We start from the raw sequence: 22979 nt of genomic DNA on the forward strand, positions 1-22979 counted from the left end.
CCGTCCGTGGTTACGATTCCACTCAAAAATAACACATTGTTGTCAGCAGATGCATTGAATCATCCGAAACACATTTATTAACATTTGACACCTGCCGGCACACGCATACAAACAGTGTCCCCATTTTCCCTTTCAGTTGTTCATTACAGAGGCGGAGAGCAGCACTCTGATAGCTTCAAGTAGAGCAAGCCACATTTAGCACACACGTGAAAAAAAACACAGCTAGTGTTTGACACAAAGTCTTAAAAAGGAGCACACGATCACGGTGAGATCACTGAAAAGCTGGTACAAAGACAGTCTCTGACGTTACTTTGTTTGATCTCCCTTCAGCTTGCCAGGCAGCGAGCATAAAGGTCAAGTAATATCATGAGTCTGAATGCAATCACCATGTGGTTAAATGTTAACAAAAGTGATCTGATAAAACAGCGCAAACAGGAAAGGCAGAGCAGTACCTACGTTGATTGAAACATTCAGACGAGTGCATTATTTTGGTAAACATCTTTTCACAGGTCACACCGTTATAAAACATGATAAGGGTGACTTCCTTGATGTTTGTCCATACTGTCATGAAAGCCTGTGAACACTCACACCCACTCCTTGGGGTTTCGCAACACCTCCAGCATCTCGGCTTCTCGGGTCCCTTTGGGAGGCTCGTTCATGTACTCCCACCTGGGGATGAAGGGTGAGTTCGTTACCAAGCAACAACCACTCATCACCGTCACACAAGAGCAGGGTTAGAAACCAGTGTTGTCTTACCTGGCGGTGAGGGGGAGGGACATGAGGATGCTTTCGATTCTGGAGCCAGGAGTGGCCAAACCGAACTTCACTCCCCGGTCATACACCAGGTTGAACTCCACGTATCTACAGCGCAAACACACAATTAACTCACTCAGTTAAGTCACAGCTGATCAATTTCTGATTTTAACACAATTTCCTTTGTAAAAAGTACATGTTACCCATTAACATCCACTGATTCTTACCTTCCTCTTCGCAGCTGCTGCCAGCCCTTCTCCTCAGCAGTAAAGGAGTCGTTGAGGTGTTTGTACACGATGGGCAGGTAGCAGGGCACCACAGTGTCGGCGCAGCTCTTGACGAAGCTGAACGCCTCCTCCTGGCTCGGGGTGTCCAGGTCATCAAAGAAGATGCCTCCTATACCGCGAGTCTCTCCTCTGTGCTTAATGTAGAAGTATTGGTCACACCTGGACACCAGAGGAGTCAGAAAAGAGAATCAGTTTCCACGTCGGCAAATAGATTTCATTATGGAAACAGCTGAGAGAACAACCTGCACAGGTGCACTGTAAAATGAGTGTGTATATGCAGGCTTTTAAAAAGATTTTTTAGATTTTTTACTTCAGTCTCAATCTCAATGTCGATTGAGCGATGTCCGAGTATTTTGAGTTTTCAGGCTATTAACGCACCAGTGTCTGAACTTAAGTGATGAGTCATAGCATCCTGCTGGACAAGAGGTGACAATCAGCAGTGTCACCTTTCAGAGCAGGATTATTGCTGAGTCATTTGCCTGGGAGTGAATGCCGACCCAAGCACATCAACCTGTCCTCGTTTTGTCTTTTGCAGGTCGTTCTAAGGTAATGAAAACACAATGATTCATGGTTTCAGGCGATTATGAAAACATAACCATTCATGAATATTCGAATGGATTTCTGCCGACAGATCCACCTAAATCCTACACACTGGGCCTTTCAAATTTAACTTGAAATTAACAAAAACTTGACAGCATTTGCTAATTACAAGCCCCATCAGATAAACCGCTCCCACCCTTGTCATATCCCCAGTGACCATTCACTGCTAACATCTGGGCTCAACGGTTTTTCTCCAACTGCAGGTTTTAGTCAGACACTTAGTCAGACCTCTTATCATCATCTGACAGTGAGGATACACCCACTGCGATCCACACACGCCACTATGCTGAAATCAGGCTTCCAGATGCACACATGCAGAGGCACACGTGCACACACACACACACACATTAGACAGGACTAATCTCAAGCCAAACTGTACCATTTCTTAAATTTGGAGTAGTACTGCGAGTGGTGCTTGTCGCAGGCCTCCTTTAGGGAGTTGTGGAAGTGAAAGGCGTCTTCTTCATTGATGTAAACTGGGGTCAGGTCTGTGCCTCCTCCAAACCACCACTGGTGAGAGCCTGGAGCGCACAGGCAGAGAGGAGGAAGGAGAAAACAAGGGTTATCATTCATTCACGCACTCAATCGTGTCACTGACACCAAGACACGGCCGCGGCGTCGCACACTCACCATCCTCCTCTTCGATCTCAAAGTATCTGTAGTTGAAGTGCAGTGTGGGGATGTGGGGGTTCTTGGGGTGGATAACGGAGCTCACCCCCATGGCACAAAATGGCAATTTACCTAGGAGAAAAGCACGAGCTGTTATCTGTTCCGTAACACTCTGCATGCAGGCGATCACAACTCTTGTCAAAAACTGCATCAAGCTCGAAGGCTGCACTCAAATATCAAGTGAACAGAGCTTACCATCTTTCCCTTTGAGCACTTTGCCTCTGCTCCTCATCTGCTTGGCGGCCTCCTCAGTCAAGTATCCGCTCACCACTGACACATTGACCCCTGCCCTCTCAAACACCTTTCCATCTTGCAGCACACAGCTGATTCCTCCGCCACCTGACACACAAACATGATCAAAAAGGGGAGAAACTGAGAGAGACCTCCAAGAGATTGGCTGTTCTGACCCCTGACGTTGACAATCTCGTTGACACCATATGGTCAGGATGAAGCGTCATCCTCATGTCTGGTGAGCCTGTCCCCTGCTCACCATCCGTCTTGTGCCACTGGTCCACCCTGAACTTCTCACCGTCGACCTCTTCCAGGGCTTTGCAGAATTTGGCCTGCGTCTCCATGATCAACAATTCCATCTTCGTCCGCATCTTCCCTTTGCTTTCCTGCAGCACACGGATGTCGGTCACCGGAGGAGACATGAACCCCCGGCATCTTTCCAAGATATCCCCCTCTTGTTCCTTCTCCTCGGTGGCTTGGCTTACTTTCGCTGCCATTTCAGCACGCTGGAAGTGGTTTGCGTTAACTAAAAACCCCGATACTGCCGCAGCTGCTGTTACGGCTACGGCTCCACCGAGAGTCAGGGCTCTCGTTCTGGTTCGCCCGGCTGAGGATCTGCCTGCGGCCCCATGGGACATGAACCGTACGCTGAAGCCCCTGGAAAACGATTTAATTCCCCGAAGCAAAGTCGGTGACGGGCTGTGAGCGGAGGATAGCGGCAAATGTGACTCTCCAGCACTAACAAGGCCCTTCAAATGTGAAGTCAAACATTGTCTCGCGGAAGTCCCAGCCATTTTGTTGACAGAGCAAAAGACGATAGTCGCCATTTGTAGGAGAAATGCTAGCTCCTTCCTCGTCGGACAACAGGTTGTAGTATTACGAGATAGTTCGTTACTCAAAACATTATCCTAAGTTGTGCTGACGCACTGTCAGTAGTGCTTCCGAAATTTGATATTAAGGGGCGTGTTATTCCCTGACAGAGGCACCATGGGAAATGTCGTTCGTCGTCGCGATACCACGCTCAGCGAGTAGTGAAGCGTGCAGAGCGCGAAGAAGCATGTTGTGTTCAGGGACTCCTCCTATGATCCGAATTTCGAGGATGGCATTGACGACGATTTCAAGCGCTTCTGTTACGTGATTGACTTTTACAAATCTTCAAACGACAGTAATTATGAATGAATAGACGAAACTTGAATTATAGTCTGATTAGAATTTCAACACATTTAGCCTAGACATGTATTATATTTTGCTTATAAAACAATCTCGAAGATCGCGACATCAATAACTCAGGGTAGATGTTTTTGTTTGTTTGTTTGTTTTTAATGATTTTTGTGTTTTATCACACCTATCGGTATCTTTTTCTTCTCTGGATTAAAGGTCCGAAATAAAGTCATTGGATTCACTAATTGGTACCTCAGTACGATGGTCATGTGCTGTCGAATTAAAAATTAACCTGCAATGATCTGTTTGTGATATCTTGGTTAAATATTATTCTATGTATGAATTTAAAACCTTTGTCACCTTTGTTATTTGTCTCTGTTCTTAACTTATTTCAGTCTTCTTAGCATTGTTATGCCACAATGTATCTTAATGTTATTTTATGTGCTGCCTGAATATTTATTTATTAGGTCTTTATCCTTTGCATACTGCAAACAAACACACACACTGTAGTTTCTTTTGAAATATCTTGTCAGATTGCTCGGATACAGCTTCGATGTCTCCCCCTGTTTTTAGTGTACACATGGAGACTTCACTGGCTCTCTTATGAGCGACTCTTGCTGTAGAGAAGTCCTGTTTGCGCATGCGCAAGTAGTAAAGCGTGTTGTAGGTCTCTATGACGACGGGTGTATTAAACCTTTTAGGGCTGCATATAGAGGGACTAGGCGCAGATTATGTGCACAGGTGTTTCTCCGCTGACTGCGAGGCACTATGTGGGCCAGTTAAATGCAGAGAGTGTCTCAAAACAAGCCGGCTGGATGTGTACTTTCACCGCTTTTAACTCAACAGAGATACGACGCAAGAACCTGCCTGTGGTGAGTTTACTATCAACCACATTGCCTCAGTTTTTAGTGCTATTTATTCCAATGTAGCCAACCATTTTCATTAAAAGTATTCCCGCAGGCGCGATCTGTGCCCTACAGCTCGTCTTCTTAATTCTGCCTGTTTATTTTTACAGCCCGCAGACCTATAAAAATAAACAGGATTATAGTTTATGTATGTTAATATCTGTTCTGCAGCCATTGAATCTGGTTCTGAGTCGCAACAGAACTAATTACATCTACGTTAAACATAACACACACGTGAGAAGAAGGAGCATATTTGTGACGAAAAGCAAGAAAATAGTTTACTGGTAACCTTGTAATACTAATTGCAGTCCAGCAGGTGGCGACCAATCCCTTACACAAGTACAGTCCAGCTCTGCGTAACCCAGATATTCAAAGCACAGACAGTGGTGTGATAATGGCTGAGCAGGTATTGATGGATTCCTGGATGGTGTAATTGATACCAGAAAATCCAGGTCTTCAATCCATGTGAAAAAAAAATAAATAAATAAAAATAAAATAAGAGAGAGAGAGAGAGAACTTGCCATCGACCAGGTGTAGGTCAAGAGGATATTTTGGTTTAATGGTGGCATAAGATTCAAAATCATCGGGAATCACCCTGTAACCTGAGATCTGTTGCTCAGCACTGACTCACTGATATCGCTTTCTTAAAACTGTGCTGCTAGTGTGGTGGGAACCATATCTGAAATCTGTCTCTGGTCTTCCTCCAGTGAGGATTATGAGTGAGGTTGTTTACACAAAGTCGCAGGAGGAATATGAGGATGACTTTGAAAAAGATCTGGACTGGCTGATCAGTGAGGAAAGCCGGAGTGAGGACCAGGTGAGTCGGGCCACTCTGTACAAAGATCGATAGGATCACTAGACAGACCGACTGCATCTCAGTGTTGAGTGCTGCTCTACTTACTGCAGACTGGGTGCTGCATGGGTCCAGTGTGTAGTGTTGAGTTACCCAAGCTGCCACATCTCCTTGTTTGCATGTGAAACCTACTCTGAGGACATACAGTGACATACTTTCACCGTGCTACTGCTGGATGTAATATTGATGAACACACTTACACATGTCTGTTATCACAGCGGCATGCCTTTTACCTGCTAAGTACTGACGTTGCTTCCTCAGTTACATTCAGACCTAATGAATGAATGCAGAGTGTCTGCCTCTCCACCCCACAGGATAATGACTATGAGGACATAGAAGCAGAAATTGACAAAGAACTGGAAGAGGATGAGAAACAGCAAGAAATGAAGAGAAAGTCAAAAAGCTGCAAGGAGGAGAAGGGAGGCAACAAAACAGAGGAGCTGGAGGAGGATGAAGAGAGGTGGCCCTCACCTATGGAGCCATTAGAGTATGACTCAGACAGAGATAGCCCAAGTAAGTCATCACTGATAATCCCACCTCCTCCAGGGATGGATGACCAGACAGATGAGGAGAAGAAGTACATTCTGGAGAAGATTCAGCAAGCTAATCGGGAGCTGCAGGACCAGGAGGCTCCGGATATGACGAGGCGCAGGCGGCTGCATTTTAAAGAGAAGCTGGTGGACCTGGTGGTGCCTCCACTGCGGTTAGAGAAAGATGGCAACAGTAGTGAGGTGGATGGCGGGAAAGGCAGCAGGGAGAGAGCCAAGGATTTTGAGGCAGAGATTGAAGTGTCAGGGAAGCTTTCTGAGCTCAAACTTTCTCCTCGGGAGGAAAGTGGAGGATATGGTGGCGCTTTGGACAGCAGTGAGGGGGGGCAGGGGGTAAAGGAGGGCAGAGTCCTTGTAGAAAAGGATGGCAAGTTTGACCTGGTCAGCCTGAATGAGGTGGAGAGTCAAGGGCTTCTCCCTCCTATAGCAAACAACTACAGCGACTACTCGCGCTTCTCCTCACATCCCCAGGAGCAGACTACAAGCTCCAGTAAGACCCACAGGTCCTCCTCCTCCCCCCACCCTCGTGCCAGCTCTTCCCCGTTCCAGCAAGGCGTTGATCACCTCCGAGCGCCCAGACCTCCAGCTCAACCCAAGAGTAGGCCCAGCTCAGCCAGCCACAGCCAGAGGGGCAGTCAGAGGAACGGCAACAAGCGGCGGGTGCAGTCGGCCACAGGGACCCCCTGCCAGTCCACCTACACCCTCACGCCCCATCAGAAAGAGGTGCTGCAGAGGATCCGGGAAAGGAAGGAGAAGCTGGCCAGAGAGGTAGGAATGAAGGGCTGTAGCTGGTCAGTTAGAGGACACATAATGCATTATGTTTATTTTCTCCACTTTAAGGCTTGTTGTTAATGCCTTAAATCACTATTTTAAACACCCTCATGTCCCTTGTCAGGCAGAGCAGAGGAAACACGAGGAGGACGAGCAGAAGAGGCAGGAGAACGAGCTGGCGTTTAAGGCCTGGATGATGAGGAAGAGAGAGCAGTATCAGGAGGCGAAACGGATCCACCGAGCTCAGGAAATGGAGAGGATGAACTCTAAGGTACGACCACAAGGGGCAGTGATGGAGGCTCTGGATGGTAGGTTTATTCAGTGGTAGTTATTTTATTTAGGTTTTAATCCGATTTCAACTGTCGAGTTGACTATTTTGCACACCAAGCGTTTTTAGACACTTGGTAGCAGAGCAGTTAATCTTCCAGAAAAAAAAACCTCTCCTGCAAATAAATTGTTTAACCTGAGTGGTCTGTTAAAAACAGGGGAAGGTAAGTGGGGTTCTCTGCTCAGTGAGAGACAATAATCCTCAAAACCTCATTCACAGTAAAGAAAATCACAGTCAGGGTAATTTCAACGCATTGCTGTGATGCATTTTTCCCATCGTTTCCGCTGTATTACTGGATGTGTTTCTGCGCCCTCCTGCAGAGAGACTCCAGTGACCCGGAGGAGTCCTTCAGGCTGTGGCTTCAGAGGAAGCAGGAGCAGCAGCACAGAGAGCGACAGCTGGAGGAGATAAAGAGGCTGGAGGAGGACAGCGGTTACCTCTCACGCAGCCGCGAGGAGTGTGAACATGCCTTCAAACTGTGAGTTCACTTTTAGCTTTTCAGTCGAGGCCTGCAGCAACACAGTGTGTGTGCTTCATAAGTGCATCAGTATGACTTTCTGGGTGCTGACGTAAGATTACATACATTACATAGAAATTACATTATGAGCGACTGTGTCCTCTTACATGCACTATAAAATGGGTTTTTGTTGACATGGCATCTCCATTTCCATGTTCCTCACATCCTCAGGTGGCTGAAGAGGAAGCGGGCGGAGAAGCGGGCAGAGCAGCAGGCGGCTCGAGAGCGCTCCCGCAGGCTGGTGCTGGAGGAGCGACGTGCTCGACGCATGAGGGACCTGCTGTGCTCTGTCAATGAAAGCAAGGCTTTCAGATTCAACGAACAGCTGGCCTACCGCTTCTGAACCACACACAACCTTTGTTGGAAAAAAAAAAAAGGACGCTGAATGATATGCAAAAAAACTGGATTTTGACAGATATAATTAAACATTTTTAGTGGGAATGGTCGTTTTTGCATTTCATCTTCACTGAAAATTATCTAAAAATAATGGGATTTTTGCTGGAGTCTGTACCAAACAAGCACGTTAGGTGACATGTAGACTATGATTTACAGGCCAGAGCCTCCCCTCCCTCATTTCTACATTTCACCTCTATCAAAAAACTGCACTTCCTGCGATTTGGATACAGCACTTGGCCACGTTGCCATTTCAATATTTGAATTAATTGTTCAGCCCTAAAAAAATAGATTCTACCTTGATGCTACAACTCTCATCACGCAGTATCATTAACCCACGGACTGGATGACTTGTGTGGAGCAGGCATAGTTTATTCTGTGTTCGGTTGTTGCTACAGTTATATTATTACAATTTCTGTGCTGTGTTAAAAAAATGTTTACCGCCATAACCTCGACTAAAAATGTAAAATGAGTACATGATTTTTTTTACTGTATTTACTCATAGTTTGCGTAGAGGCAGATGCACTTTACATTGAGTTCTTCTTAATTACGGGAGCTGAAACGTTTGTTACTGTATGCCTTTTGTCAGAGAGTGTTAAGTTACAAAGTTATACAAGGATGAAATTATGTATCTGTAAGAGGAAAATCCTCTTGGTAAATATGCCTGATGTTTAATTTCATGCAAAACAATATGACATGAATCAATAAAACAAAAGTACACAACTAAATATAGATATGGAACATTGTGTTTTTAATTTATAGGCATGTACACATACATTTTGTGTGCTACAGCATTTCAGAATTAAATATCAGTGAAACAAAAGTGGCCAACCTCATAAAACGGCAGGATTAAGTTTCTGGTTAGCTGTTTAAATCTATCTCAAAAAAAAAAAAGAAAAAAAAAAGAAAGCTACTCTGCTTCTTTCCATTGGATTTACAGTGCACGACTTGGCCTATCATCTGTATCATCAACACAAATATAAAGAAATAAAAGACCGAAAAAAATATGTATTCCTTGAAACAGGAACGATTGACATCTTTTATCAATAAAAGTTCCCCATATTAAATGCCGACAGTTACAACAGCTGTCTGTTATCAAAAACACATAAATAAAAGTAAACCATGAACACAAACACCGTGTTCTCATGTCAGTGAACACATAAACCAGAATTCTGTTCTGTGCGTCCCGAGAGGATTGGAGCGATTCGTCACGCCAACAGCGAGAGGAAAAGTGGACCAAAGTAGTGAGAGAAGACATTTTCAGTTTCAGACACACAGAGAAGGACAGAGTGCACGATCGTGAAATATTCAGCATATCAGAACATACCTCTTTGTGAAAGTCTTTGTACGAGCGCTGTTTGAGAATCAGATACTCAGATCAGAAACAGTGCGTTGGCTACGTTGAGAATAATTATTACTGGCACTGAAATTAAAAAAAAAAAAACACTAGAGTAACATAATGTTGTTAGTAATAGCATATGTAACAGTACCATTTGTGAAGGTTGAATCTAATATAACTACTGACCACTGAATGAAGGTATTTGTTTCATATTTGTACATACTGTTTTTGAATACGACTCTACTCAAAGCGAAAAAGAAACAGTCAACCCCGTTCTTCTCTTTGGCTTCTTCACAGTTCAGTGATATTACAGGTACGAAACATGAAACTTTGCCGACTCACCAGGAACAAGAAAACAAAGCGAAATGGACATTTTCTCTACCAGAGGCTGTCGCTGGAGGGAGAGACACAGAACCAAAGATAAAGTCAAGTACAAAACACAAAAATATTATTAATCTTGCACTTCAAACAGTACAAAAATAGAAATGTTCTGATCCAAAGGTCAATTCAATAAATAGTTAAAATATATAGCAGGATTTGATAGATGGGGATGGGGCGAAGCTGTTTTTCTGCTTCTACAGTTCATCTTTAGGGTTGATGTTGAGACCGTGACCCCACACTGACTGCGTGTCCAACGCCTGGATCACCTCATCCGCCTGCAGTCTCTCCTGGCAGGGAAAAGGATTGAGGGAGAGGTCAGAATGGTGGAAGAAGACAAGGAAAGAAAGAAAGAAAGAAAGAAAGAAAGAAAGAAAGAAAGAAAGAAAGAAAGAAAGAAAGAAAGAAAGAAAGAAAGAAAGAAAGAAAACAACAAGAGAGCTGCAGTGAATGTGGCATTTAAAGGAAGGCTGACTCATGAAGAGGTGACCACGGGCTCAATGCTCTCTGAGGGTGAAATGGACTTTGATTTGAACAATAACATAGTATTATATATTATTACAAATAGCGATCTATGGCCTTTCATTTATGGGGAAGAAGTCGAGAGTGTTGAGAACTAAATGCTAAGAAGTCTTTGTTCAGCATGTTAGCATGCAGTTATTTCATGATAAAAGTGTTGGGCTAATTGCAATTTTGACCTGATGATGACAACAGACGAAAGGTCAGAGGATCATCAAAAGTTAGTATGATTCATCCTCTGGGGATCATGAGTGTCTGTACGAAATTTAATCTTCGTCTATGCTATAATTGTTGAGATATTTCCGTGTGGACCAAAGTGGTGAAGCGACTGACAGGCCGACATTACCATCCATAGAGCACACTGCTAGCCTGGCATCTGCTATGACCCCATTAGAATAGACAGTAAATCCCTAAAACAATCCCTAATGACATTTATTATTATTATTATTATTATTATTATTATTATTATTATTATTATACAATTTTGGCCAAAGTTCTTTGAAGCATTAGTTTACCAGTTCTCTGAAGAGCGGGTCCAGGGTGAACCACAGAGCGACAGCACACCTCTGCCCGCTGGTGACGGCCTTCACACCGTGTGGATTCTCCCCTCCTGATGAGAAACCCACCATCCTGCCACACTGAGGCTTCACTGATGCCTGGAGAGGATGGAGGAGCCAGAGCAGGAGGAGAGGTCAGGTTAAAATGACCGTTATCTGATCATGTTCGTGACACTTCACTGTTACTGTCAATAGAGTCGATGTATTATTTAGCCCTCATATGACCTCCTTTAGATGAGAGTGTGTGTGGTTCCTTTTTCAGCTAAAGATGGGGGTCAAAATAGTTCTGTTGGGAGAGTGTTGTAGGAAGAGGTAAATCTCACATCGAAGAAACATCTTACCGTGACTGTTTTGGCATCCATTTCTGTGAATATGAACTCCCCTCCTTCAAAATCTCCATTTAGATATAACAGTGCACTGAAAACAGTCAGAAAGCAAGAGGAGATCAGTACAGACTCAAAGTGAGATGATGACAGTGACCATTATTCATGTTTCACTGCAATACAGCTGCAGAAAAGCGGCTTAAGTATTTCTGAGTTTCCAGTGGTAGCCTGGTACCTGTAGTCTCTGTATGTGTATGCTGGCGGTTCTTTCCAGCACTCATTGGCCTCAGGGTCCAGCAGACAGTTGTCAGCGTGGATGGGATGGCTCAGGTCATTCCTGTGATCTTGCTGGCCTGTGAGCACACAACAGCACACAAACAGCATAAATACAAGGAATGCAGGAATTGAAGCTGATACTGTGGCTGAGCTGAGTCTGTGTTGCCCTCGTTCGGTCAAAGACGCAATATCAAATGACGGTATATGTGTTTTGGTGTCAAGTGAACAGTGCGTCTGCGTGCGAGTGACCTGTGATGGCTGTCCGGCACACCAGGTGTGTGTAGGAGAAGTGCAGGGTGGAGTTGAGCAAGAAGTAAGACTCGATAATGCGTCTCGCTCGCTCGCTGATATCGTAGAACAGTCGAGCGCTCCTCATGGGCACTCTGCCCTCGTAGCCATACTGCAGGGACGAAAAGACAGAAGAGAGACTATAATTTAAATTCTTTTTTTTTTTGACAACATATTTGTTCATTGCAGCCTTGACAATTATTTGGGCGCATGCGCTCTTTGTAAATCACGCAGTGGGATCGTGGCATTTGTTCATGTGAAATGGTTTGTGTACCTGCAGGGTTTTGAGCACAGTGGCTCCTTCAAACTTCTCATTGGGAGTGTGTGGAGACATCCTCCCTCTGTAACCGTCTCCTGCCATGGTGACCGCCTGGAGACGAGAAAAAAGCCTGACTTAAGCTTCAAATAAAGGCCTGTATGCTGACCCTTACTGTTAGCGCAGGAACAAACACTCATTTATCATTAGTCAAGTGTAGTCTTCGAGTAAACCGACAGAGTAAGTTATATTGTTGTCCTCGACGGTTCCAGTGATTTCAAATCCTTATTCTGTTAAGGTGGTGTAATGGGCTCACGTGTGCCAGGTGTCTGAGGTCTGCACACTCCTCCTCAGATATGACTTGATCTAGCAGCACCCGCTGGCTCCCGTTCAAGGCTGCAGAGTTCTGCACCAGCTGCACACTGTCATACACCAAGGGGCCACCTACACAGATCACAGAGCAGCATTTAAAGAATGCAACATGTTATCTCAACCATGGTGGTCAGGGAGGCTTTAACGAGGAAACACTAATGACTTCCTCTTAACAGTTTACCACAGTTTGCAAACTCTGGTTTCAGTGAACGTCTACCTTCTTTGAGTTGCTGTGGAGCAATGACCGACATGTTCTTCTTCTCTGAGATGGGAACGTACTCCATCCAGCCGTCCGTACCAGAGGGAATCCTGGGAGAATGGAGAGTCAAGGAGTCAAAATTAGGATTTTAAACTTGCAATGGCCACTTGGAGGCAAGCTGTGAACAAAACACCGACACATTATCATTGAGTTTAAGTTGATATGGTGTTACCAGTACTTACACATCCAGCAAGTACAAAGCAGCATTATCACTCATTTTGAGTTGTGCTTCTGGCCACCTGATTACTCTAAATTTTCACTCTCCTTTTAGCTCTGTTTTGGTCTCCACCTGAGGGAACTATTTCAATCTTTAGCTGTTCAATGCTCAGAGCAACTAAAACAGCAGAGTTGGAACTAACCAATGAGCTGAAATAAGCCATAAATCTCTAGAACAGAGGGAAACGATCATTCTCTGTTGGTTCGTCATTACAAAAAACCCTGCACACATTTGATGCACTGTTATTATAAAAATGTCGATTATGGCTGCTTTGAATTTTTAACATCTGCTTACTTTTGCTACTACAATGCAGGATGCCTCAAAATGTATTTTAATATATTCAAGAGGACGCTTGATGTTACATTTTTCAAAGCTTTACAGATGCAGAGGTCTCTTTACCTGTTCGAGTCGTCTCTTCCACCTGTGCTGCTCCAGTAATTCTGAAAGAAAGACCAGTATGTATGATCCACACTGAAGTGCGAAACATGTCGTGTGTCTGTTTGGCCAGCAGATGTCGCTGTTGGCTGAGAGGACAGCTATGCGCGGGCTGTGCCAGACACCTGTTACCCTGCTTTGAGTCAGCCAGGCAGCAGGGACACATTAATGGTTTACACGCCCAGCAGAAGAGCTGCACTGCATCAGAGACATGTGGACTGGCTTAGGGATAACTGCCCATTAAACTACACAATCTCTTTTGCAAATTAAAGGGCACTGGTCTGCCAGTGAATACTTAGAGTCTGCTTTGAGTTTATAGTTGCACATGAAGAATGAACATGATCTGGGATGTTGTTTTTTCGATTAACTCACCCCTTCAGTAAATTCCACACCCATGGTTTTACTGCCAATCAGAAGGAGCTCCAGTTCCTGTTTGTGCCTCCTCAGGTACCATGCAGCCTCCTTGGAACAAAGACACATCAGAGGTTTATGCTAAACAGTTTCCTGTCTTATTAAGGAAACTGTAACTGTATGCGAGAGATGTTGGTTAATAACTGTAGAAAAGGCAGAAAAATACATTATATATTAAAGGGCAGCATAAACGAAAGTTCCATTTTTATGTTTCAGCTTCGGGAACCATCTTTTAAATCTTTCTTTGCTCAGAGGGTGTTGTCACCACAGACTGCATAAACACGGACTTAGTCGCTGGGACTTCACTCAATGGCTTCTGAAGAGCCATTGTGAGGCTCAGTGAACAGTGAAATGATCTATAGAGACCAAAGCTATTTTTGTGCCAGGCTGTAAACATTTTTATTTCTGCTGTTAAATTGGGCATTTTAACATGGGGGTCTATGGGGATTGACTTGCAGCCTCAAGTGGCCATTTGAGGAACTGCAGTTCTTAGCACTTCATTTTTCAGCCCTGGAGGTTGCTGCTTGATAGTCACAAATGTTTTTTTTACTCTTTGTTCTTTTCTCTGCACACTTTGAATGTCACAGCATTGCTTTCATCTGTACAGTTACGGCAGCGTATCAGTGGTTTATTATTCACCTTTCAAGCCTCAAAGCTCATCACCATAACTTAACATAACTCTAACAGTGACACTGAGCTCCTGTCCTCGCTCCTTCAGCAGCTGAACAGAAAGAACCAGGCGGCGTTTTTCCCTTGGTTCTCCTCGCCTCAGTGCCAGGACTAATGGAGTGTGATGCCCTCTCTCTTTCTGCGTGTCCTCTCAGAGAGACAGTTTTGCTTCTGTTTCCTGTCTGGACCAGAAACTTTAATGGAAATAAAATCTGTGGTTTCTAAAGCCTGAAACAATACATTAAGAACAGGCGCTGCTTTTGGCTTTGCCTCAAGGTGGATTGTGACAGAAAGACAATGACAGAGAGGATTTTTGAAGCCAATACTGATTTTGATTAAAATTCAAAACATTATAAAAATGGCGGATATTCATTCTTTCATACATAAACACACAACAGAAACATTTTTGATGCGCAACATTGAACTAGTCAGTGCTCTCTGGTGGACAAACTCCGTAATGGAAACACTTTGGCTTTTCTGCACTTCATCTTCTTATTGGATGATACATGCCGATACACATATATTTGCGATAATATCAGCTGATTTATCGGTCTAATATTGTTGTGTATATATGTGTGTGTTTTCGCAGAAAGTGGCAGAGTGTGTGAGTGCACATTCATGTGCAAATGGGCTGTGAAACTACATACAGTGCTGCTTTGTTGGATTTTTGTCTGCGTGAGCAGGGGAGAGGAGGCTGGAAGGGGGGGCTTCCAGAGGGAGCGAGGCAATGATGATGAGTATTATGAAACTCAGCCATCTAGTAGCGTTTTCTTTATTGTAGTTAAAAAAAAGAGAAGCCCCTTTTTCCCCAGCACCCTTAATACAAACACCCCCCAAAATGTTCCAGAGAGTTCTGTGGGCACTCTGACATGACTTTTCCTCCTCCTCCACTATTCCTGAAAGGCCGGATTCTTTGGCAGGGAGGCAGGTCGGGCCTGGCGCTGAGATCTAGGGCTCTGTAAATGAGCTCCCCGAGGCCGGAGGACGCAGAGAGGAGAGGCGATCTGTCGGCCGGCGACTATACTGTAAACTGACGGGAGTGCAAAGACTTGAGGGCTGGAAAAATGTAAGCTATGAGTAGAAAAACACAAGCATGAGCAGCAACACGTCGGCTCTCAGCCTCACACACACTCACACATTCACACAGTCCTGCTGGGAGCCTCGCTCGCTCTAATGAGTCCCAGGCTTTCTAGGAAAAAGAGGTTGTGAATTTGGGACTTAAACAAGGCGCTGCTTGACTTTTCCGTTTAACTGATCAGAGCTTAGGAAGGACAAATTCTCAGTGCTGAAGTGGCTGATGGGTAGCCAGACTTAACAAATTGGATTTCTCGCTAGTGGGCGGACGTTCAGACTTTAATTGTGAATACCAGGGGGCAAGGAAACAGTAAAGAGCCGGTCAAGGGGAAAAAAATATGTGGTTGTAAACACATTGACGTAGAAAAATTTGCTCACTACTTCCAGCTGGATGGAGAACATATACAAGTGAAAAGCAAACTTGAAGAGGCGAATGCTGCCAAGCTGCAAGTAGCCAGTTCATCCAAGAAATACAGCGAACGGCCGGCTGCCTCCCATCTCCTCCTTTTCACTCAAATCCACACTTTTCCTCTCCAGTCTCCTTCCCTGCATGTCTTCTTCCCTTCTCTCTCCCCACACTCCTGCTCATGTTATTACCATGCTTTTTCCACCCAGTTTTCTCAGGCTTCAATTAATTGTCCACGACCCGTTCAAGAGTCTTGTGCCAGCCTTCAAACGCATGGTCTCTTCACATTACTGCAGTTTTAAGTGTCATACTTTCAGTTACTATGGACAAAATTCACCAATACTTTATTGGTGATGTTAAAGAAAATCCCATGGTGATGACAAAAATGGAAACTGGATGTGCTGTGGTTTGTGTTTGTTTTTTGTTTTTTTTGCTAAATAATAGTATCTCTAAATAATAACACATATGTAATAAAAAAAAGGTCCAATCCCACCAAAATCTGGACCAGGTTCCCATATTGCCCCTGATTCTGCACACAGTTTAAATATTTAAACCTTGGCCTTTCTCTTTTTACAAACCTGCCTTTACCTCGTGTAATTTTCATTTTTCTTTCTAAATTTTAATCATCTCAACCAACCTGTGTTTTGTTATTCAGCCTATTTAAATGATAATTATTGCTCTTTGCTCTTTCATTTTTTTCATTTCTTTATGTCATTGATAATAATGCATCAATTCTTAACACACTGACACAATCCTCATGAGAAGATTCCCCATCTCCCTGGTATTTACTGTGTTCACTCTCAGCTTTCAAACCCCCCACCCCTCCCCAGCCCACAATAACAGCAGATAACAGCTGACCTCTCGTGGCTTGCCATCATGGCCCAGCTCCTCTCTGTAGTAATCCACGTTCTCCATTATGAACTCCTCTCCCTCATGGAATAACAGGTAGGTCAGAGCACACTGAAGCGCCTCCTCCAACCTGTCCACTGCAGAGAGAGACACAAAGCAGATAAAGTGAAATTCACATATGAACACAAGTAAAGATGTTTTCGACCTTAAGCAGTGTTATGGAGCTGTATATTTATGGTTGATCAGCGGGTTTCACTAATCAACAGGTAGAAGTAATGCCTCAAGAACAAGAGGACAAATCTAAAATATTCAAAAAAAAAATCAGCTTTGCAACTGTTTCATGAGGAACAAATTTATTCAGTATATTTATTGGAAAGGAAATGCATCAGTATTTTAAGTCATTTAGCCTCCTTTTGGCCATCGCAAGTTGTAGAAACTTCTTACGACTAATCTGCGAGTATGTCCCAGGCTGCCAACCTAACCCTGAGGTGGTATTTAGAAGTGGTTGGTATTTAATGATGACCTTGGTCATAAAGGCTTCCTCTAGACTAAAGTCAAAGGTCCAGGCCACCTCTAAAACAACCCTGACTTGGACCATGGCAACATCTGGTGCATTGGCAGAAAGATGTGAAAAATATCTGGGTTACTGTTGCAGAACATGGAAGCTTTGACACAGGAAAGCTTTTCTCTGCGGGTGGAAAATAGTTTGATATGTCCTTTGTTATAAGGTCCGCTTATCTGTCGAGATGTGCCCTGTACAGCCATTGTTTCAGTGACCAGTTCTGTGGTGTGATGCAAACAAGGACCTGAGCAGTCAGGCTTTCACTGTGAGTGCGATGGTGAGGGATCATGGCAGGAGCAGATGAGTTGCTTTGGGTTTCTACTGATTTCGACAGAGCTGCTGAGCTATCAGTTGGATGTCCAGTGTGTGCATGTGTGTGTGTGTGTGTGTGTGTGTGTGTGTGTGTGTGTGTGTGTGCGTGAAATGTGGAAATGTATCTCGGATGACATTCCAACACCATTACCACAATGGAGCAAAAGCTGCACTCTGGTTGACATAGTGGAAAAAGCACACCCACATGTGCAAACACATACACACACACAGACACACACACACACACACACGAAGAGCCAAACTATATTCACTCAAACACAGATGCACAAACATACACTAACACCCACTACACACCTTGTGCTGACACCAGCGCTGCTAGACGCGCTCACAAACACATTCTTTACTAGCTTGTAAAGGCGCAGGGTTAACCAAAGACTTCCTGTCTTGGCTGAGGCTGACGCAGCATATCTGCTGCTGTCAGCTGTGTGTTCCCAGGTCAATACGAGTCTGGAGATTTGAGCTCAGTCAAACAGTAAAACGTCACTGTGGATTTATTTAGGAAACTTAAGCAGCTCAAGTACAACGAGCGACTGCTGAGTGATGGCAAACGTCCACTGCGGCAGTGTGGAGTGGAGCCGCTAAGAACATAGCAGGCCAGAGTGCTGCTGGGTGTTAGAGGACTCAGATTACTGACGTGTGGCAAGAGGTAACTGACACAGACTTCTGATTTTGACAGTAGGAATGCAGGTACTTAAAAAGGCAGGTGTGAAAATCCTGCTGTCTGTCATGCACGCTAAAATAAACAACCTGAGTAACTTTGCTGTAAATGAGCATGGCTCAGTGTTAGCGGTCTGGTTTTGAAGTTGAGGAGGATGACACAAAAGTGATTTAATGAGTGCTTATTCAACATGTCTTTTTAATATTAAGGGTGGTAAGAAAATACATCTGAATGTAACCTGAGTTCAATTCGCAATGATGTGTGTATTGACTAATTGTGCTGGAAATGCAACAGAGGAAGGCTAACCTGCTTACAGCACACTCAATCAAACATGGCGCGAAGATTGATTGAACCTTGAGGGACTAGTGTGTAGCATTTGGTGCAACTAAGTACCCCTCCCCTAAACCCTCCTTTTCCAGTCGTGCAGGAGAACCTATAATGGCCTTCAGGCTCTCTAGAGCCAGTTTGTCCACTCTGAGCTACTGGAGAAACGTGGCGGTGCAACATAGTGCACTCTGCAGAAGAGGACCTGCTCCCTCTGAAGAGATACAGAGCTCATTCTAAGGTCATGAAAACACAACAATTCTTCTTTTCAGGTGATTATACACTAATGAAAACACACTTATGATTGTTGTATTCCATTTCTGACAACAGATTGTCCTACATACTGGACCTTTAATAAAGAAAACTGCACACATATAAATGAATAAAGTGAGAATATAACTAAAAAAACAAACAAAAAAACTGAAGAAGATTAAACGTTTCATAAGCAGTGATACAGACTAAACTCTTAGCCGTATCCAAACATACAATACAGTAGACAAACTGATTCACAAAGACACTTTTTACAAAGTTAAAAAAAGGTTTAGTGGTTTCCACAGACTTACAAACACACCCATCGGTGACTGTTAGGAATCAAAGCCTGCTCTCACACTGGGTTTGCACAGACCCAGTGATCCACTTCGCTTTATTAGAGCCACATGCTTATGGGTCATTTAGTATAATCTGGTGAGCTCACAACCATTCAGCACATTGTCTTTCCCAACTAGCTTTATAGGCTCCAGTGTCATGGCCACACCCTCGATTAGAAGAGCTTTTCACTGCTTCATCAACAACAGAAGATTCAAGGCTATCCATTTATTCATACACACACACACGCACACACACACACACACACCTGAGAGCCTGACATCAGACTGGATACACTGATACAAAGATTCGCCAGGCAGGCAGGCACACAAACACATGGCAGATAATGTCATTAATACTTGTGAGATGTGAACCTGCAGACAGGGCGTGGTCATCTGTTGATCGACCTGTCTGTGTGTAGGTGTGTGTGTGTGTGTGTGTGTGTGTGTGTGTGTGTGTGTGTGTGTGTGTGTGTGTGTGTGTGTGTGTGTGTGTGTGTGTATGTGTGTGTATGATTTATGGCCGTATCCATCTCCTTTGTTTATAATTCCACCGAGCGAACTCAGCTCAAGGTCATGTTAGGCAAAGGTTTTGCTCCCCGCGCCACACAGTCAACAACTTACCCTGGAAGTAGGCAAACTGCAGGTAGTCGTAGTGCAGCGGCAGGTAGTTCTCCATGGGCGAGAGGCGACCCGGCCGGGTGGCGAGGTCTCGAACACACTCATGTTCACAGTGCAGCACCTGAGTGAAGTGATCTGCAACAAAAATGGTTTCAGATCATCAACCACTTCTTAAATTTGGCATAAACAGTTTAAGTCTTAGTGTGGTTTAAGGATACAGCCCCCCAATCAGCAATATAAACAGAGAAAAGTTTGTTAATCCTGGAATGTTTTCTGCAGCTTTAAAACTTGCAAAATGGAACTGGAATGCAGTTTCATTTTTCTTGGCAAGAATATGGTCAAACATACAACACCTGCAGTAAACCAACACGTAATAATCATGATTAAAACAAATATACTGCAACTCTCAAGATGAAACTTCTGAAGGAACTTATCACTCCAAAATGTTATAAGGGTCAGTGCACTGGATTAACATAAATAAAGTCACAGTATTTCAGAACCGCAAACAAACATTAAAAAAGCTCTAATGTGGTCCTAAAACATTTCATCATACATTCTTAGAAATAATAAGAATTGCATATCTGCATCTGAAATCATTTTGGAAGAGTTTCTAAACGGTTACCTCATATGAAATCAAGTGAAGTCAATTATATTTATCTAGGCCAAAACCACAAATTTGCCTTAAAGGGTTTTCCAATCTGCACGACACACGACTCTCTTCATCCTCTGACCTTTGATTCAGAAAAGGAAAAAATCCACCACAAAAAAGGAAGAAACCTCAGGTAGAGCCACAGAGGAGGGGTCCCTCTTCCTGTCTACTCTGTCCTGTGCACAGAAAACCTTCTGTATTGGTTGATTGTATGTAAAACAATGCTTTGGTCAGTCCCACATAGTTCAAACCAGTAAACCATTGTTTATCAAACAAACACTGGCCACCAGTTCCCATTACAGAGTGTTTCCCCTACAGTTTATTATATGACCATAGCGCTGCGCCTCTTGACTCAGTTAAAAGGCTCTGTGTGGTCTGGTGTAAATTTAACGCATCAGTGCAACACAGTCAGTATTAGAGAATGATCTCATGTCCACCGCCATTAACTCTGCTGAGATCACTGGTGTGATATCAGCTTTGGGTTAAAGGACCTCTCTGATTTATTACACACTTGACAACCAGCTAAAAGAATGATGACTTGTCAGCATTACAGGCGGTCTAATGGAGATCAACAGCAGCTGATATATGGAGATCAAAGCTACAGCCACTTAAGTTTTGTTCAATGTACGGATGCCCATTGATCATGAGAGCATTTCATAATGCATCCCAGTGCTAAAAATAACAAAACCTGTATATGAAGCAGATGTTGAAAACTTTTCTTAAAGTGCAGCAGTGTTGTTAAATGTCTCTTGTTCCCTCTTGTCCAGTTTAAGATTTATCTGAATATGAATTTATGTGAGAAAAAGAAAAAAAAAGAACATTGGAATGAGTTGATGAGCTGTAACCAATCAAATGCAACCAGTCCAACATGATGTCGTTCCCTGTGAAGTACATCAAATAAATGTCCCCTTTTCAGCAGTACAGTGCTCTCATGCCTTTGTTGCTCCTGCGGTGGTGATGAATCTCTGTTGTTTGTTGATCCTCCAGGGAAGACAGATTTCACAGGGTGCTACATATCATTTCCTTATGTCGAGCCAGCAGGGCATGTGCGTGCGTGCGTGTGTGTGTGTGTGTGTGTGTGTGTGTGTGTGTGTGTGTGTGTTGAGAGCGTGAATGTACAGTGAGGTCACTCTCGAGCAGCTGCAGCACTACTTTCCTCACACTCAGACAGCACAGTCTGTTTCAATCTCTTCCAGAGTCTCAGAGGAGCAGAGATCTGAAGTATTAGTCCAGAATCAGAATCATCAGGGATGCAGTTTCTGGGTCAAAAGAAACCAAAACCACTATATGAGGAAGTAATTCCATGAGATCCTTTCTCTTGTATTAAACTAACATAAAAGATTATATTACACTCAAAAATGGCATACTCTTAACACAAATAAACATCATAATCACAGGCTCTCCTATAGTGGTGCTATGGAAAAAAATCCTCTGATTGTAACTAAAACAAAGCACGGCCAAAACTAATTAGCCGTCTTTTCTGTGTTTATGCAACCGGGCCATGCATATTTGAGACAAAGCACACTTGTCAGCAATTAAGCTGCGGCTACTGCACAAAACTCACCTCAATTTCCAGAGAAAAGGCCCAGTTCCTGTCAACAAAAGCACCACTGACCAAAGCTGGTGTATATGCGTAACAGTATAATCGCGTAATTGTGATCTGGTGCAAGAGTTTTGCTGTGGATACACACATCCTTCCACATCAAACACGCCTGATGCAGGATGACAGTTAAAGCCCTCAGACTCCTGTTGGCAGCACACCACGCTGTAAACAACATACAATAGGAACACAGTAGACAAAATGTGAGGTTGGTAATGAAGCTCATTAAAACTGTGTGAGAAATGCTTGATGAGGAAATAACATGAGGCTCCAGTTTGATGAGCTGAGCCGTCTCACAGTGACCTCTGTTGCTGAACTGCTCTGTCCTGTTCACTGCACAGAGAGCACCCTCACATCAGTTTTGATTTATTTCCTCAGGAAATTAACGTGCGTGTTCCTCAAAATAAATCAAACAGTACACAGTTGGTCAAATATACATTATTGTTTACAGTACAAAACGTACTGAAATGAACCTGAAAGCACGGACTGTTGCTGAAAAGGTTGCCAGGTGTTGAGTTCACGTGCTAGCAGAAAGCTCCAAAACCTGAATTTAAACTTGAATTTTAAGAGTCACCTGCCAAATGGTTTTAATATGAAGCAGCCAACAGTCAAATCTCATTTGAGGAAGCTTCTGAACCGGAAACTTGTTTTTTTTTTTAACAGTTTGCTTTATTCAGAGACTTTCAATATGTATGAACCACATTCTCACAATATTAAAAAAATAAAATACAAAAAATTAAATGGCAATATGTAGTGTTTTATTAGCACAATTAATACATCCATCCATCCATCTATCCATCTATCCATTTTCTATACCGCCTATCCCTTTCGGGGTTGCCGGGGGGGCTGGAGCGGGGTACACCCTGGACCGGTTGCCAGTTGATCGCAGGGCACAAACAAACAACCATTCACACACACACACACACACACACACACACACACACACACACACACACACACACACACACACACACACACACACACACACTCACACCTAAGGGCAA

General features: G+C 43.7%; 3 protein-coding genes across 3 annotated transcripts in view; 1 reads left to right on the plus strand and 2 right to left on the minus strand.

Annotated features, from left to right (window-relative positions):
* Positions 1 to 50: 50 nt before the first annotated feature.
* Positions 51 to 3573, minus strand: cpox (coproporphyrinogen oxidase). The gene is made up of 7 exons (XM_070960698.1): positions 2800 to 3573; positions 2505 to 2648; positions 2271 to 2381; positions 2020 to 2161; positions 981 to 1199; positions 757 to 861; positions 51 to 669 (listed from the first exon to the last, which is right to left on the minus strand). Exons 1-7 carry the CDS (start codon positions 3365 to 3367, stop codon positions 585 to 587), a joined length of 1374 nt encoding a protein of 457 aa, XP_070816799.1. The 5' UTR covers positions 3368 to 3573; the 3' UTR covers positions 51 to 584.
* An 801-nt stretch (positions 3574 to 4374) lies between these two features.
* Positions 4375 to 8750, plus strand: ccdc181 (coiled-coil domain containing 181). The gene is made up of 6 exons (XM_070960701.1): positions 4375 to 4573; positions 5314 to 5423; positions 5774 to 6775; positions 6903 to 7049; positions 7427 to 7584; positions 7795 to 8750. The coding sequence occupies exons 2-6, from the start codon at positions 5322 to 5324 to the stop codon at positions 7964 to 7966; spliced, it is 1581 nt and encodes a 526-aa protein (XP_070816802.1). The 5' UTR covers positions 4375 to 4573; positions 5314 to 5321; the 3' UTR covers positions 7967 to 8750.
* p3h2 (prolyl 3-hydroxylase 2) overlaps positions 8746 to 22979 on the minus strand; it is a 58887-nt gene continuing 44653 nt past the window's right edge. The window contains exons 4-15 of the mRNA XM_070960699.1: positions 19730 to 19861; positions 16654 to 16781; positions 13608 to 13697; positions 13200 to 13240; positions 12542 to 12633; positions 12269 to 12396; positions 11971 to 12066; positions 11658 to 11808; positions 11368 to 11485; positions 11151 to 11226; positions 10768 to 10908; positions 8746 to 10023 (exon numbers count right to left, since the gene is read on the minus strand). Of these exons, the coding sequence (XP_070816800.1) occupies positions 9931 to 10023; positions 10768 to 10908; positions 11151 to 11226; positions 11368 to 11485; positions 11658 to 11808; positions 11971 to 12066; positions 12269 to 12396; positions 12542 to 12633; positions 13200 to 13240; positions 13608 to 13697; positions 16654 to 16781; positions 19730 to 19861 (1286 nt within the window). The 3' untranslated portion in view covers positions 8746 to 9930. The remainder of the gene's footprint in view (positions 10024 to 10767; positions 10909 to 11150; positions 11227 to 11367; positions 11486 to 11657; positions 11809 to 11970; positions 12067 to 12268; positions 12397 to 12541; positions 12634 to 13199; positions 13241 to 13607; positions 13698 to 16653; positions 16782 to 19729; positions 19862 to 22979) is intronic.

Source organism: Chaetodon trifascialis, chromosome 4, assembly GCF_039877785.1.
Source record: "Chaetodon trifascialis isolate fChaTrf1 chromosome 4, fChaTrf1.hap1, whole genome shotgun sequence".
In the NCBI taxonomy this organism is placed as follows: Eukaryota; Metazoa; Chordata; class Actinopteri; order Chaetodontiformes; family Chaetodontidae; genus Chaetodon; species Chaetodon trifascialis.